The 17907-nt window shown below is 39.7% G+C and overlaps 1 protein-coding gene across 1 annotated transcript in view; it reads right to left on the bottom strand.

The window, feature by feature from the left end:
* The window catches only part of DOCK2 (dedicator of cytokinesis 2), a 513293-nt gene that overhangs the window by 102528 nt on the left and 392858 nt on the right, over positions 1-17907 (bottom strand). The window contains exon 30 of the mRNA XM_050962509.1: positions 12376-12454. Within this exon, the coding sequence (XP_050818466.1) occupies positions 12376-12454 (79 nt within the window). The remainder of the gene's footprint in view (positions 1-12375; positions 12455-17907) is intronic.

The raw sequence follows: 17907 nt of genomic DNA, 5'->3' as shown, positions 1-17907 counted from the left end.
AAAAACTGAATTAGTCCAAATAAAAAGGCCTCCTGATATAACTCAAGGGCTGTGTTAAGATCATGCCTGGTAAACAGAAGTGTGAAAATGGAAATCTATAGACCAAAATTGGTGTGACAGAAATTTGGTCTAACTGGTGAACAAAATAATGAGGGATAGACTAATCTATCCATCACTGCCTTTTGGAGTCCTTAAAAAGACTTTAGGGGGAAAAATCGAAGAGAAGAAGGCATTGTCTGCCAACCACTGTTGCAGCAAGCTTTACCATGGTGGCTGCCACCCCAGCTATCTCCTGGAATCTCAGGATCCACTGGATCACTACTGGGTTTTCAGTCTGATCCTGAAAGATATCCTGTCCGGACCAACTCATCAATGACAGGGAAATATTACTATCCTCATTTCAAACTGAAGAAATGGAACAAATGGAGCTGAGGAAAAAGAGAGATTAACCCCTGATCTGTTAGTGCCATTTACATTGGCACTAAACTGGTTCAGGCTAAACTGCAAATCACCCTGAAGAAAGTAATGCTACTGGTATCTGTTTTGAGGATGCAACCTGTTCAAACAAACATACAGTATGGACCACACAGCATTTAAGAGCTTAAGTAAAAGTGGATTTTATCCAACCACTATAAAAACAAACACTCGTGAACTGGATGGAAGAATCAAAATGATTTGCCCAAGGTCACAGAGAAAGTGTGGCAGAGCTCTGACTTGAATTCACATCTCCCAAGACCCAGTCTACTTCCATATTTCAACAACTGTTTGTGAAGAAAATGAGAACAAGCTGGTTAAGCTAATAGCTGTTTTCCAGCTCTAATTTCTTTGATGATTTGTATTTCTGCCTGAAATGTGTTTCTTCAACATTCATCCAGCCCATGACTGCTTGTTTTCATACTGGTTAGATACAATCCATCTTTTCTTTTAAGATACTAAAGTATCTTTTCAGGCATTTAAAAATGCTTTTATATTTAATTCACAGGAGTTACATATCACAGAAAAGAACTGAATGCTAAGGCCAAAAAAAAAGGTAAAAGAAGAAAATTATAGATGCTGAATACAGTGAAGCTTACAGTCGCTGTACTAGGAATTTCATGAATACATTCAAAATGCAGGAGAGTCAAGCAAGTTAAAATATTAAATACAGTTATGATATACACTGTCATATGTTTATCAATCTCTGTATCTAACCTACAAGTTACTTTCATATGATATCATACCATTCTCTAAGACTCTGCGTTTAGTCTCCCTTTATAAATACCAATTCCATGTAACCTCTCCTCAGCTGTTATACCTCCGCTATGTTCAAACCAAATCACTTGATTTGTTCTTTGTTGATTCCGCCCCCCCACCCCGATCTCATTAGTGTACCTCAAATAATACCAAAAATGAATATATTTTCCTAAACTCTGAGGGGTAGTGATTTGTATAATGCCATGACTTCTACCGGAAACTCATATTTCTGTGCATAAAGACATTGCTTTCCCGTTTAACTGCAATACTGAACAAAGAGAATTAACGTATATTCAAAATCTTTGTCCTGTGTCTATGTTTGGTTTCTAGACTGCAGATCTGATGAATGTTTTTGGTTCCCACTCTCTCCCACTCTGCACTTTATGATCCCCTCAAATACCTAATAAATCATAATCACGTTGAATTTGTTTTCTCTATAGCGTGTTTTCTGTGGGGCTGACAATGTTATGTAATCAGCAGACTTGGCCATTATAAAGATATATACTCCATCTTTCCATTTGCAATTATTCTTCCCCATCTCTTCTAACTCTGCTGTGTTGTTACTTCTGTTGCAGAACGCACATTGCATGCTTCCTCATTGAAATCTGTCCTGTATTTCCATGGCAACTGAGTGGTTCCAAATACATAGTGTGTAAACCAAATTTGGGTCCAGGCTCAATTCTGCAGTGCTTGTTCATGCAAAACTCCATGAACTTTGACTGATGTTATGTGAAGGACCAAGGCTCAATATTTGTTTCTTTCCAAAAAGCTGTCATCCTGCCCCTCAATTCAAATAATGGAGCCAACACCTTCTCACTGGCTTTCACCATACAAGGTACTCTTGAATACAACTTATATGTTATGGACTACACCATTCCCCAACAATGTTAGAACTTCAAGCAGAAAAGTCTATTTGTCTCTTCTATACATGGTCTCTTCTACACAGACAATTATCTAATTCTTGACTACCTTATGCACAAAATAATTGGAAAATACCAAATATAAACAACCTGAGATAACTAAGAAGAGAGCTCATCACACAAACAGAACTGGGCACTTCCAAGGCAGGATTGCTTTCTAACTCCTCATATGGATCAACCAACAAGATAGGTGCCTCCTGCACAGCTATGGTATAAGATTTCGAAACCTCAGTCACAGTTGATTACATTCAGAACAGGGATCTGGTCAGGTTCACTCCTATTCATCAATTTCCGGTCATCTGACTGTTTCGCGGCCACTGTATTCAGAGTCAAGGACAATAGATTGTGACGATTCAACAGACTAGCGATGAAGTGGTCTGTCCACAATTCGTTATTCCTCCAAACCATCTCTAACTCAACAATTTATAAAGGCCTTTGAGGGCAGATGATCTAAACAGATCCTCCAATATAACAGATGACTTATCCCTGGGACTCAAACATAAATGCTTCTTCAGAGCATTTATCTATTTGTATTCATTTATTTTTCTGTTTGAAGTAGAAAAAATGGTATTAAATTGAAGGTATTTTTATAGAAGTCCCAGAGAAGGGGCCCTCAATCTCTGACCCCACAGCCAGGTCTTCACCACCAATCCCCTTCAATTCACAAAACTTCAGTGATATGTCCTATCATAAATATACTCAGTGGACAAAATTCAGGCATGGTGTGGTTGCAACAGCATTGAAATTAGAGGCCAAAGTTCCCAAAACTCAGTAGGGTTGCCCATTCTTACACTCAGTGCTGACTGTGTCCCAATTTTGTTGTTGTTTTATAAAGATCAAAGGGGTAATATATCCAGAAAAGTGCTACATGTTATAAGTTTGTTTGTGAGGTGGTGCTGCCTCCCTCCTTGGTTACGAATGAGTGTGTGTTTAAATGGGAAAACAACTGATTCATAATCCCTCAGCCTTCTACTCTGTAAGTACATGTACTCACGGCACTGATCTTATTACAGCCTCAGGGAGGAAATTTAATTGGGAACCCCTTGATAGAATATAATCAGCACATCACTGCTGGGCATCCCATTGAAGTTTGTCTTTGCAGAGCGTAATATTTTTGGTTTTGACTGCATGGCCTTTCATTTTAAACCTTAAACTTTAAAAAGTCTAATCATTGTTCCCTAGATGCATCCCTCTCTTTTATATCTTTCATTATATACATTGTTATTGATTTTGGTATCATTTCCTGCCTTGCAGGTGGGTGCATATTTTTAGTTAAAATGCAATCCTGCCTTTGAATCTCACAAAAAGACCAGCAACCTTATTTCCTCCATTTAATGGACTATTTCTCAGTAGTGGAATTCTCCCCCAATGCTTTCACTCTCGACTTAACAGCCTTTTTTGTTTGCTCAATTATTTCACAGTCCAGTTGTTTTGTTTGGTTAGATGGTCTACCGCATAGTCATGTCTATGAAAAATTCTCAACTTTATTGCGCAGTGCTTTCAAACAACAAGGACTTTCTCCCTTTTCTCTTTTTTTGAAGAACTAACAAATCTTATTTTCTCCATACAGAGATATCTTCCTCCTTCAGTGCCTTCCAAAAAGCCCACAGCATTTAATAAGGTACTTATGTTATTTGCAAAAAGCTTATAAATACATCTATAAATAATATAGTACCATATTTGTGTCTTCACACACACACATGCAGTCTTCTATTTTCTCTACTGAACTTATTCCATCTGGGTAATTTTAATAATGCTCTTAAGGATATTACATTAGCTGCTGTTATACTGGCTCCCAATAATCCTCAATGTAATTTGGATATCGTTCACACTGCACATGTTCAATCCTGTATACTTCAGTTGGAACTTAATTCATCTCTTTCTCTTTGAAACCAGAAATTGCCAAGACACACACATCTGTAACAAGAGACTGCTTTGCAGAGGAGCTACTGAGTACTAAATCTCTGACCCTTGAACAAGCAGGATAGTTTTTTTTTCAGAATAGGAATACATTTTGTTTCTCAAAAACACGAAGGTTTAACTTGTATTTTTTAATTTTTTTTTAGTCTTTCCATTATGTAACTCAGCCACTCAAACTCTCAAAGGAGGTGGGTTAGCACTTGAAGCACAAATCCTATTACTTATTCATAACTCATTGCAACAGCTGGGCATCATTTATAAAATACACCTCAATGCAACTTGCTAAAAAAATTGTATCAACCATGTTATGTCAACAACAGCATTTATAAAGATCAGAATATTTTCTGTATCTCTGAAGATCATGCCATAATTTGAACTGCTAACTAAAATGAACTTGTGACATATTACAATCATATGCTGCAACTTTCGGGATCATATTCTACATTATGCTCAGAGCATGAAAACCTCTGAAAGCCATTATGTTGAGATAGGCCACGGCCTTTTGTATCAATACAGGTGATGTGTATTTGTGTGTTCCTAGGATGGGTTTCCTGTGGAATCTGGCATAAGATCAGGGGGTGATTAATGCAAATCCTGTAACACTAGTTATGCACTAACACACACACACCTTTCTGAAAGGGCAATTGATCTGTTACAGGAAGGAAGAGGTCAAAGGCCCCAACCCGTGTAAAGAAATGGCTGGACTGTCCCAAGGTGGCTCTGGTTTTTTATCTGAAACCCAATATGAACTGGTAACCAGGAGATTAAACCCAGTTGAAACGTTTGAAAGATTGACACCTACCTCCTATGCTGCAACTGGCAGTGATCCCTGGTAAGCTATTAATAAGTATGTAGGAACTTTATTAAATATATGTTTTCTCGCTAATGCTTTTGCCCTAAGAATAAATGTATTTGGCTTTATGAAGGCTGGTTGGTAACTGGTATACACTATTGCAGTCCCTGGCAGAAGGTTAACCACAGGTGCTGGGCCTCGGTCAGACCTGCTAGGAAAATCACACTGAGGAGCAGAGTGACTGAAAGGCTCAACTCCTGTCTGGAGGGAGGGAGATGCAGGTCTCCACCTGAGAGAGGTGATGGCTATGAAGCCTGAAACCTTAAGTGAGTGCTTTTGAGGAAGAGCTGGGTTGTGTTGGGGTCAAGGGCGGCTCTAGGCATTTTGCCGCCCCAAGCACGGCAGGCAGGCTGCCTTCAGTGGCTTGCCTGCGGAGGGTCCGCTGGTCCTGCGGCTTCAGCAGACTTCCCGCAGGCGTGCCTGTGGGAGGTCCGCTGAAGCCACGGGACCAGCGGACCCTCCGCAGGCAAGCCGCCGAAGGCAGCTTGCCTGCCGCCCTCGCAGCGCCGGCAGAGTGCCCCCCACGGCTTGCCGCCCCAAGCACGCGCTTGGCGTGCTGGGGCCTGGAGCCGCCCTGGCTGGGGTAGGAGGGAAGGTCAAAGGTGCAGTTAACCCTGAAACTGACAGTACTATCCAAAGTTACTCATAATGCCATCAATCTGTGGCTGACTGGTTTATAAATACCAAAAGTTATGCTATTTACAAACCTCTTCCACCTATTCATTCCCCTCCCAAAATACTGCACAAGGAACATTATCTATCAGCAACATTTTTAGCAGACTTTATGACTTCCTTTATATATATATATATATATATATATATATATATATATATATATATATATATATATATATATATATATATATAGTAAATGCATTCACATTTTTGATGCAGAAGTGTGTTGCTACTGTATAGTATCACCCGCCCCTAATTTAGTAACACCCAAATTTTATTTTACTCAAACTCTCTTTGTTTAAAAAGCCAGAAAAATGTTAAAGTAAATTTTAAAAGTAATATCTATGTATTCCCCATTATTGAGTTTTGTTTAATTCCCTGTTTACTGCAAAATATTCCCTTCCCTCCTGTGTTTTCATAGAGAAATGGGGGGAATTCTGCTCCAGGCATAATTAATGAGCCGTGCATAGTTTTAATGTTTTTGTGAAGAAAAAGCTTCTACTAAAAAATTGCTGCAGTTCTGTCTTTTACCCACCAGAGGAAGAGAAAGAGCCTGAAGAATCTTTCACACAGCAGGCCAGGTCAGGAGACAGGGGCTATGGAGAGACAGATAGTGTGGGAGTGTTGAGGGGGAGTGTCAGACAGGGGCTATGGAGAGACAGACAGTGTGAGGTGCTGGGAGAGTGTCAGACAGGGGCTCATAAGGGCAAGTGGGGGAGGAGAGACTGGGGCAGGGTCTGAATAGGAGTGGAGGCATAGTTCCATAGGGAGAAGGGAGGTGCAGGGCCACATGGTGATGGGGGGAGTGCAGAGCTACCTAGGGGCAGAGTTTATTCATCGGTAAAATTCATACAATATTTACCTAAATTACAACAAGAATTACAAAAGTTAAGCCAGGACTGATGCATTCAGATAAAAGATACTAGATGGTGGGAAGGGAATAATTTTTAGCTTTATCTTTTTTGTCAGTGTTGTGTATTAAACAGCACAAAGCACAACTAACTAATGAATGACTAATGACAGGAAGTTTTAAAAGTAAAAATCCGAGTTTTTTCATTGTAAAACAGATGCTGTGTTATGATTAATTAAGCAAAAATATGCAGCACTGAAACCAGAACACAATGAACAAACTATTAGCTGAATAAACAATAAAAAAAAAAATCTAGGAAATACTCCAAAGATTAAATCTAAAAACAATGACAGCTGCAGAGGGATCTTCTAAAATATGTTATACCAAGATAGGAAAGTGTCAGAGTTTTGTGTACACACCATTCCCCAAAATAGAGAAGCTTGCTTCTTTTTCATGTGTGTGGCCAGATTCCTCTATTGATGCTGAGACCTACTTTAACAAACCATATCCTTACTGTGATGCGAGTTCTGTTCATGGACAATTCAAGCAGGTATAATGGGCTCAAAAAAACAAGAACCTCCCACCACAAAAGCACCACCAAAATTAATTTCCTTAGCAGTAGTTTCATTAGAGAGGTCAAAGATTAAACGGAAACAGACGTAACCTCTTGCCCCCATTTAAAGTGATTTCTCTAGATCAGAGATTCGGCATATTGGGTGAGGCAGAGCAGGAGAGTTTGAGTACCTGTATTGTGTGTGCTGTGTGTACGAGCAGTGAACTTGTGAAGCTCGAATGTCAGATTGGCATATTTCCACAAGCTTTAAATTCACTTAAAGAAAAACTTAAGTAGAAAGTTCTTCTGTTTACAGTATCTTGGTAACTCTCAAGAATGGGAAGAAAGCAAAGAAAAAGACTGCAGTAGTTTAATCACTGGGTAAAATATGTTCCTCACTTTAACCATTTATGACTTATTCTGGAAAAATAATAGAATGGAAATGCTAAAAATGCTAGTCACAAAATACTCAACAATGTTACCTTTTTTAAGATTTGTACGTTGTATATAAACCAGTCCCAATGATGCAAATATATACAGTATTTGCAATAATTCAGTGAACAGTTCACACCAGTTGTTGGTCAGGAATTGTTCACTTCAAATATTTACAATTAATTATTTTTGGCATGTGATTGGTCACAAAATATTGATTCTGATCCCTGATTGCATAACAAAATTTTAAAATTGCAGATCTGAACAATGAATGACAAAAACTGTAGAAAGTAGTGAAACTTTCAGGACCCCCGAACATTTTCATGGATACTAAGTAATCATCTCAATATTCACACACAATTAACAAAAGATCCCATGAATAATAGTCAATCATGAATATGTTAGAGATGATTTTTTTTCCCATTATTCAGTCAGCTCCAGTAAAAACATAGTTTTTACACACAGTATGTAGTGGAGTGCTATTAAATCTCCTATAAGGCTTATATTCTTTGTCAACAAAAATAAATTGTGTAATTTTCAAGTTTCCACTTTTAAGCAACTTGTGCCAATACTGATGTCCAGGATATTCAAAAGAATCAAAGCACTATTTACCATAATTCTGTTTAATCTATACAAAGCCTCCAGGTATATGATAAGTAATCAGAGAAGAAACAAGTCCTAATATGGTACTCCTGGGGGATTCTGCACCAAAAAACAAACAAACAAAACATTCTGAGCATAATATTTTAAAATTCTGCATATTTGATTGGTCAGAATAACACAATATAATCACTCCAGTTTCAATTATTTGAGTAATTTATTTCAAAATTCCTATCAACAGGTATGTCAACAATACAGACAACAGCAAAAAAATATTTCCCCAGGAGCAGAGAGTTTTAGGCCTGCTCTACACTGGGGGGGAGGGTGTCAATGTAAGACATGCTGAAGTTGATGTATCTTATTTCAATTTACTTCCCGTCCTCACAGCGAGAGATCGACTGCCGCAGCTCCCCTGTCGACTCCGCTTCCGCCTCTTGCCCTGGTGGAGTTCCAGAGTTGACAGGAGTGCATTCAGGGGTCAATTTATCGCGTCTAGATGAGACGCGATACATTGATCCCGATAGATTGATTGCTACCCTCCGATCCGGCAAGTAGTGTGGATGTACCCAAAGAAACCTCAATGACAACCCAGTTCCAGTTGGGGGATGTTGGGGTGGGCTGTGTGGGGCCCCCAGAGCCCAGCCATACGGCACCCCTTGGCCCAGACGCCACCAGTCCTCTCCCTCCCAGATCCCAGCCACGAGGCATCCCCTGGCCCAGACACCAGCACCCTCAGAGCCTTTACTCCGCCTAGCTTCTTTACGGTCCTGCCAGGTGATGTGATGTGGTGCAGCCCTTCCTCACCCTTTGCCAGAGCAGGGTGTCCCCGGGAGAATAAGGATCAAGCAGAGCATGCAGCCTCTAGCCCAGCCAGGCTGTGCGCTCTGCTCACTGCGAGCTGGGTTCTGCAGTGGCCCCTGGTGGCAGACAGCAGCTCTGCAGCCCCAAATATGTGGGAGGGAACAGGGAATTCTGTGAAATTCTGCATTGCGCAGTGGTGCAGATTTCCCCCAGGAGTAATATGGTCCCTGAAGTATACAGTCAGAATGCTATTCAAAACATCCAGGAATGTACAATATTGCCACAAGGGATTTATCTGAAATTAGATTACTAGGTTTTTACTGGCTTGACTTTAGTGCTCTCACATTTGACAGATGCAACTGTGTAGTTTAGCAGAATGTTGATGGATGTTCTGTTCTCTAGTTTTCATAGTCTGTTTATTTTGGGAGTTCCCCTGCCCCCTGATACATTCTGCAATCTGTCACAAATATTTTATTTGTTTTTAGGAAGAACTGACAAAGTAAGCAACAAATATATGCCTCAGATTAATCAGGTGATGTGGCAATGATCAATTACAAACTGAAATTAGTGTAGTATCTTGATGTGCCACTAGGAAGATTAGATCATAGGTTTCACGTTGGGTGAAAAACTAGAGGGATTTTCACTAACAAAATGAAACACTTAGGCTAGTGGAAAGAACACACTTTTCTTATTATATCAGTGGTCAGGAACTGTATTAATGTCACAGATGTAGTAAGCCAGAGCTTTTCAAAGATACACAACAAGTAATGAGATAAAGATATTCCCACCTGGAAAAGCCTTATTAAATTTAATAGGAATAAAACTGCCAGGGTGATAGAATTTAAGACAAAATCGTATTCCTGCTATAGAATTCCATCTCTCTAAAGTTGCTCATAGAAGCCATCTCTGTAATAAGCAAATATTTGTATGAGTTATTTCAAACATTTTATTATAATTGTTATTCTTTATTACATTCTCTAGGACTTTTCAAAGGGGCTTACCAGACCTGAACCTGTGATGTGTCCCTTCCACTTTGGTGCTCTATTTACTTTGTTTTGAATTACCCTAGGGCTGGCTCTTGCCTATTGTATTCAGACATGGAACCTTCATTCCACACAGTGCTGTGTCAAGAGAGTGACCCTGGATCAGGTTCATTCACCCTTAACATGCCCTTTTATACCCCTCTCATGCACTTTCATACCCTTATATCTCTCCTCTTAGTAGCTAATTGTGATTGAGAGGGCTTCTCCTCCAGCAGGGAAGAACACTCCACTGAACTCCTAAAATTAGTAAGCAGGAACTGGCACCTATATATAATATTAGAGACCAGAATGACCAAGAAGCATAACCTTGCAACATTAATAGCAAGTTTCAAATGCACTGCCCTGTTGTCAAGGTTCCTTCCCCACTCTTTTAACTTTAGAGTACAGATGTGGGAACCTGCATGAGAACCTCTAAGCTTAATTACCAGCTTAGCTCTGGTTTGGCTGCCACCACCCAAATCATTTCAGAGATATTTGGGAAACTTTGTCTACCTCCCCCCAGAATATCTCCCTCCACCAATTCCCTGATGAACACTGATCCAAACCCTTGGATCTTAAAACGAGGAGAAATTAACCATTCCCACTCCTTTTCCCCCACCAATTCCTGGTGAGTCCAGATCCAACCCCCTTGGATCTTAAAACAAGGAAAAATCAATCAGATTCTTAAAAAAGAAGGCTTTTAATTAAAGAAAGAAAGGTAAAAAAATCATCTCTGTAAAATCAGTATGGAAAATAACTTTACAGGGTAATCAGATTCAAAGAGCCCAGAGGAACCCCCTCTATCGTTAGGTTCACAGTTCAGAAAACAGAGGTGAATCCTCTCAGCAAAAAGGAACATTTACAAGGTGAGAAAACAAAGATAAATCTAACAAGCCTTGCCTGGCTGTTACTTACAAGTTTGAAATATGAGAGACTGGTTCAGAAAGATTTGGAGAGCCTGGATTGATGTCTGGTCCCTCTGAGTCCCAAGAGTGAACAACTCCCAAAACAAAGAGCACAAACACAAGCCTTCCCCCGACCAAGATTTGAAAGTATCTTGTCCCCTTATTGGTCCTTTGGGTCAGGTGTCAGCCAGGTTTACTTGAGCTTCTTAACCCTTTACAGGTAAAAGTATTTTGGTATCTCTGACCAGGAGGGATTTTATAGTATTGTACACAGGAGGGCTGTTACCCTTCCCTTCATAGTTATGACACCTGTAAACAGTGAGGAAAGAGCATGGAAGTTTCTCTGAAACCCATATTATGCTGCCAATCAGTCAAGGAGCATGCTGCAGCATTATAACTATGTTCAATTTCTGCACATTGGCATTTACTTACAACTCCGGTTAATACAAAGAAGGTGCAAGTGTAATACATTTTAAAAGCTGTAGTCAATTCCACATGTAAGGGATTTTCTGTCTATGTAAAGAATCAAATTGTATTATGCAGCATCATTTGCATATGGGGCTGACTTATTATACTTTAATGTTAATTTTGAACCCCATAAATCTGTTATTTGCCCCTACAGAAAGCAAAAAGTAGTATACAGAACAGTACTTTGCATAAAGTCACCAGCCATAAAAATAACAATTACATTAATATTTCTTCATCACCATTACAGTACTAAAGCAAAGGTGCTTAAATACTAAAATGAATGAGTGAAATATAAAAATTTAGATAGACCAATTGATATTAAAAGAAGCTGTATTTAAAATAGCTTCTGAAAGAATAAAGTACAGTGCTGGAAACCAAACAAAAGAAATAAAAATCAGGTTAGTCTAAGAATAAAGATTAAAAATAAATGTCTATTGCTGGAATAGTCTAGGAACCAAAACAGATTTGAAGTGTGGTTTGTCTCTGAAAGTCTATTAAAGTGGCACCATAACATTCCACGATCACTATGCCTCAATGATTTCCACATCAAATATGTTCAGTTCTTATGGACAAATATGTTCTAACTACCACTCCTGAAAACTCAGACTGGGATCTGAGAGTCATGCTGGGAATTATATTTACTTCCCATGCATCATAACCAATAACATTTTCAGATAAAATTATTTCCTCACTGGAGGCCTAAGCCTGTACCATTGTAGTCAATAGGTATTTTGCTGCTGATATGAATGAGCATAGGATCCATCCCTTATATCCATGCAGCATCACTCAAATTATGCCCTTAGTTACATCTCCTTTTGAACTGTGTCCCTAAGTACACATATGTGAAGTCCTCTTTCCTTTTATAGGTTTCCACAATTGCAGCTCAGTGGAATGTATTAACCAATTCCATTGACACTGCAGGAAGGAACAGAATCCAGTCAGCTCTCTCCTAACTGTGTCAGTTCAGCACAGGTAACACAAGTAAAATATAATGAATGACTATTTAGTTACTAAACCAAACAGATGTGACAATGACTACATACAGAAAGCACATTTAGGTGCTATTTGTACATAATCACTCCTCAAAGGAAAACCACTATTTAAGGAAATCTTGCTCCACAAAAACATTAGTTAAGTACATACCTGTACTTCAAAATCCATATTTTCCAGAAATTTTTGGTTCATGGTTTCAGCAAATTTGTTGATCGCTCTCAAAAACACTCTAAAAAGAGAAAAACAATGGAATACATTTACGGATGTAATCTTTGGAATGATATCCTTATCATGTCTGATAGCAATTAAATGCTCATTTTTTTTTAAAGAATGACAAAACTAGAAGTAGCAGAAGTCACACATCCACAAAATACCACAAGCTTCATTCCTTGGAATAGCACGTCATTTAAAATATACTATACTTTGTGAAAGTGTTTCATTCATTATTTGACTGTCAGAAGGTTCCTCAATTATGTTTTCAATATAAAAAATTGGCAATGTTATTTCTTTGTTCTGCTGAACATTACAGTGAACTGTAGCAAACACGCAGTATAATAAATCTTTCATACACAATTTACCTTCTATATGACATCTATGCTTTGTTTACAGAAATATTATTGCTTTCCTTTCATTGATCTGTCAGCCAGAAATACTCAAACCTTTTGTGATTATACAGGTGGTTAGCTCATTAGGAATATAAGGTATATTTTCCGAATTAAAATATACAGTGTATAGCTTGTTGATTTTCCTACAGAATCTCATGTTTCCTTCTGCAGGTAGATTGTAATACACACTCTAAATTGACTTAATACATTTTATTTTTTGCAAGAAACACAAAGGTCAGAATCTATTATTGCACACCAGGTCATAACTCAAAGAGCTAGGAACGTAGCACCTTTTCCTAGTACAATGCTTTCTTAAAAGGAAATGCCAGGTTAAAAGTCATATTTGGAAAACAAACTTCTCTACCTATTAAACCTTCAAATTAAAAAGTCAGTCAACTGTACCTCTCAATATTTATGATGTTTCTTTATTTTATGCACTTCATTCAACTTGGAATTTGAAAATAAAATCATCTATTTGACTTTAGTTTACACCTAGTTTTCGGTCAGTTTAGTGATGTCATGCAGCGACGTTTGGGTTTCAGGTAACATTCAGTACTTTAAAAGTATTATGGGAACAGTGTCTTTATTTGACACTAACAGTGCCTTAGTTCTGGTAGACGTGAATCCCTCCTCGTCAAGGAATGAATTTAATATGCCCCTCAGTATGATGCAAGGGGTGACTTAGGGGTCTCACCCTACACCTCTCTTCTTCTCACCTCACTTTCTTTCTCTATAAGGGTAGGGATACTGATTTCTTGATGACCTGACAGACCCTGCTGTTTGCCAACAGGAATCACATAAGGGCAGTGACAGGCCCATCCAGGCAGGGACTTGCATAGTTCCCTGAAGTGAGATGGATTCCAAGGCCCCCAGTGGGAGCAGGGGTGATTCTTACTCCATTGCTGACACTCTACAGGGTTCACTGCCTGACATTGGGGCTTGATGGTACCTAGTCATTTGTGTTAAAAGCAGTGTTGTTCTTCCAGTTTTATGTAGCTATTGTTTCAGGACCTCGTGATGATACAGATCCGATTTCTCTTGCACACTGAAAGGGAATTATAATCACTGTGTTTGAGGTCAGGAAAGATTTCCCACTCCCTAGACCACCATCCAAGCTATTATGGATTGTTTTGCTGTAGAGCAACCTGCAGAAACCATCTTGCAGGACCACAGGGCTGAAGGGCAGGTGCCCAAGACTCAGGGTAAGCACCAGATCACTCCAAGATGGGCTGTTGGCAGCCCTAGTTAAGAATTGTAAGCAGACAATTTCCTCAGAACAACAGAAATGCATTTTCAGGGTACATTTATTGTACAAAGACTGTGGTCTTTATTATTAGTGTCATAACATATTCTCAGATTTGGACCTTAGCGTCCAAAATATGGGTGTTAGCATGAAAACCTCCAAGCTTAGTTACCAGCTTGGACCTGGTAAAGCTGCCACCACCCAAAAAATTAGAGTGTTTTGGGGCACTCTGGTCCCCCCAACAACCTTCCCTGGGGACCCCAAGACCCAAATTCCTTGAGTCTCACAACAAAGGGGAATAAACCATTTCCCTTCCCCCCTCCAGGTGTTCCCTCCCTGGGTTCCTGGAGAGATATACAGAAGCAAGCTCCGTGAATCTAAACAGAGGGACTCCACCCTCCCTATTTCCAGTCCTGGAAAACACAAGTACCGAGAGAGAGAGCCAAGCTCCCCCTCCCCCCACCCCTCCTTCACTCAGAGGGAATGCAAAGTCAGGCTAGTAAATCTAACACACACAGATATCCCCCTGACTTCTTCCTCCCACCAATTCCCTGGTGAGCTACAGACTCAATTCCCTGGAGTTCCCCACTAAAGAAAAACTCCAACAGGTCTTAAAAAGAAAGCTTTATGTAAAAAGAAAGAAAAATGGTCTCTCTGTATTAAGGTGACAAATACAGGATCATTTGCTTAAAAGAAAAAAATGAATAAACATCCTTATCCACAAAGAATACAATTTAACACATTCCAGCAACTATACACTGTCCTTTCTGTACTTACAACTGGGAAACAGAAGATTAGAAAGCAGGAGACAGAAAAATCCTTCTCATAGCCGAGAGGGACAGACACAAGAACAAAGGACTCACACACAAACTTCCCTCCACCCAGATTTGAAAAAGTCTTGTTTCCTGACTGGTCCTCTGGTCAGGTGTTTCAGGTTACTCCTTTCCAGGTAAAAGAACATTAACCCTTAGCTATCTGTTTATGACAATTAGAGTTGAACTTGACTGGCCAGAACCCCTCTCTCTAGGAGTTGATGGCCATTCCATCCTTTCCCAAGGCAAAGGGCTTGAGAGTAGGAGTGCTACAGACCTCTTGGGGAGGTATATAGGGCATAGGTTGACCCTTACTATCATGCAAAAATATAGCCCTCTCACTCTCCAGTCCCTAATGTTGGTGGGGTTTTGTATGTGCAACTTTTAGGTGGCATTCTGGGCATCCTACTGGAGTCCAGTGCATTATGATTCTTTAGGATTTGCAGGGACGGTGAAGTCTGAATTATTACAATTCCCTTTCTCTTTCACATCATCTAGCTAACCTAGCTGTCACAGGCATGCTGGTGAAGAACTCCCTTTGAAACACTCAACAGTGTAGGATCCACATGCTGGGCCCATGTCCCTTTTAACTTCTGTTGGCAGCCTGTCTGGCACACTTCCTGGCACAGACTCTCTGTTTAGTACCCTTTCTGGAAGTGGGACTCTGCAGCCCAGCTGCCTTAGGACCCAAGACCAGTGCTGAACCCCTTCATGCCTTCACAGTAGCTCAAGCACACCTGCCTCAGACTGCCAAGTTTGTGGGGCACTCTAGTTTATAGTTTACTTCAACAGGGACACATGACATATGAAGCAATCAAACAGCCTTTGCACAAGGATGTCTGAAACACCACTATTTATTTTAAACAGAGATAAACAGATCTAAGTAAAACAATGAACATCAGCTACATCATTCCCTGCCCCAGTTCCTCACCATTGTTGAGCACTCTTTGAGATACAGATAAGTGTTCTTTCAGGGTTCTGCACCCCCTCTATTCCATCTCAGGGCTTCTCTGAATAAAGGGTGTCCCTGCAGTCAGTACCCTTCAGCTCCAGCAGTTAAAAAAGTTTCCTTCAAGTCAGGACATCTGCCCTTTTGAGTCCCTCTGAGTCCCTCCCTAACTTCTTAATGTTTGTGTTTTTAAACAACTGCTCTGATACCTCCAAATCTTTGTTCCCTTTGGGGTATTTTTTGACTCCTTAAAAACCTAGCACTCTGCAGCCAAATTGAAGAACTCTTGTTTCACCTAGGCTATAGCCAACCCATTGTTCAGTTCAGGCAAGATCTATTCAGATGTTGATGGTCTTTAAGGACCACCTATTCAGAGACAGTGCTCAAGAGCCTCTCCCTGTCTCCTCAGCACAAGGAGTAGGAGGCAAGAATACAATAAAGAAAATAGGGGATGAAACATTCAGAGAGTTCATAATCTCAAAATTAATAAACTGTATATAGGCAAATTACTGAAATTGTCATGCTGTCTAACTTAATTAACTAACCAAGATAGCCATCAAACTAATCTACTTAAAAACACTCAACAAGACTGTTGGCTGATGCTTGTTTTCTTTTTATCAATTATGTTTAACAATGCTTAAGAAGGGCTAGGGATGTAAAGGAAAACACAAGGAAAGTGTCTGAAAGATACACTAGAAATGGTTTGTGAGGTACTTATTAACTAATTAAAACTACCTGATTATATACAAGGTCTTATACCGTACATTCTGACTATTCTTCATCAGTCTCCTTTTGTAGGGCACCCCTTTCACACTCAGGGCCATTTTCATCTGGTACATTGGAGTAACACATCTGCAGGAAATATGCAATATCTTCATGCTGTCAGGTTTGAAATACTTCTCATACATTTGTATTTTGCCTGAGGGTATCTCTGTTATTGGCACTCAGTGAGGAGACTTGACCTCTACGTCTGGCTCTGTCACTGTGTTGCTGTGTGAACTATGGCAACTAAAAATGTCTAATGCCTCAGTTTCTCCTTTTGTAGAAAAGGAGATATTAGTTAACTATACCAATGGGGTTCATTTGAAGCTAAAGTTATGCTTGTAGGGTGCTTTGAGAGCCTCAAATCTGATAGTAGAGGCAAGTATTGTTTTAATTATTGTTATCAGCATATTGCATTACCTTGTAGTGTGGACTAATGGACTGACCTTAAGTCTCTGTGAAGAGAAAGACAAATTCAATCCAGACAAAAGAAAAAAAAGTGTTTTATTTTAACTAACAGCAGAGAGAAGATACAGAGAATTAGAGAGTGCTCAAAATGCACTTCTTACTAGCTGAATTCAGAAATAATTTCAAAAGAAAGACGTACCCTACCATAACTCATGTTACTCTGCCTCCCTGACAGCTCACTGCACCTCTTCTCTTCTCAGAACCTGGGTCAGTAGTAGCCAAGTCTGCGTTCAAGACTGAGAATGCTCAAAGGGCAGCATCTCAATTTTCGAAGCAGGATTCTCATTTAATTGAAATGATTTTTCCTTATTATCTTCCCCCTCAGACTTAAATTCTTTGGAGATTCCACTGATTTTTATCACTCAGATCCACAAACTGTTCTAGGAGGTGTTTATGTATAATAACTTCTTCATAGATATATGAGAGCTATGAAACATGCTCCTGACAGTATTTAATGGTTTTGGTGTTGGATGGTTAATTAAGACTCTACTCACTGACAATATATATTTCCAGAATTTTTCTCCCATGCCCTGGAAGACACCACTTCTACATTACCATTCATATCAACAACTTAGGTCTACAGGCCTGTGGGTGACCTTCATCAAGGCCCAAATCTTTCCTTTTCACCAAGCCAAATAGCTGAGCTTAACTCAGATGATAAGAAGGGAAGAATCATGCTCTGACATTCCTCTCTGGTGTTATATGGACCGGTCTGCTAGGTCACTCCAATCCTTGACTCTGGGAGCCAGCCATACCTTGCTCTGCTGTGAGAACCCCAACTCCTGGGCTGTTCACGCACAGCCTCTGGCATGTAAGCTGCTCCTTGGATTGTGCAACTGAATG

Source organism: Gopherus flavomarginatus, chromosome 7, assembly GCF_025201925.1.
Source record: "Gopherus flavomarginatus isolate rGopFla2 chromosome 7, rGopFla2.mat.asm, whole genome shotgun sequence".
Classification (NCBI taxonomy): Eukaryota; Metazoa; Chordata; order Testudines; family Testudinidae; genus Gopherus; species Gopherus flavomarginatus.
The sequence above is the reverse complement of the archived record's forward strand: the minus strand, read 5'-3'. Positions and strand labels throughout refer to the sequence as shown.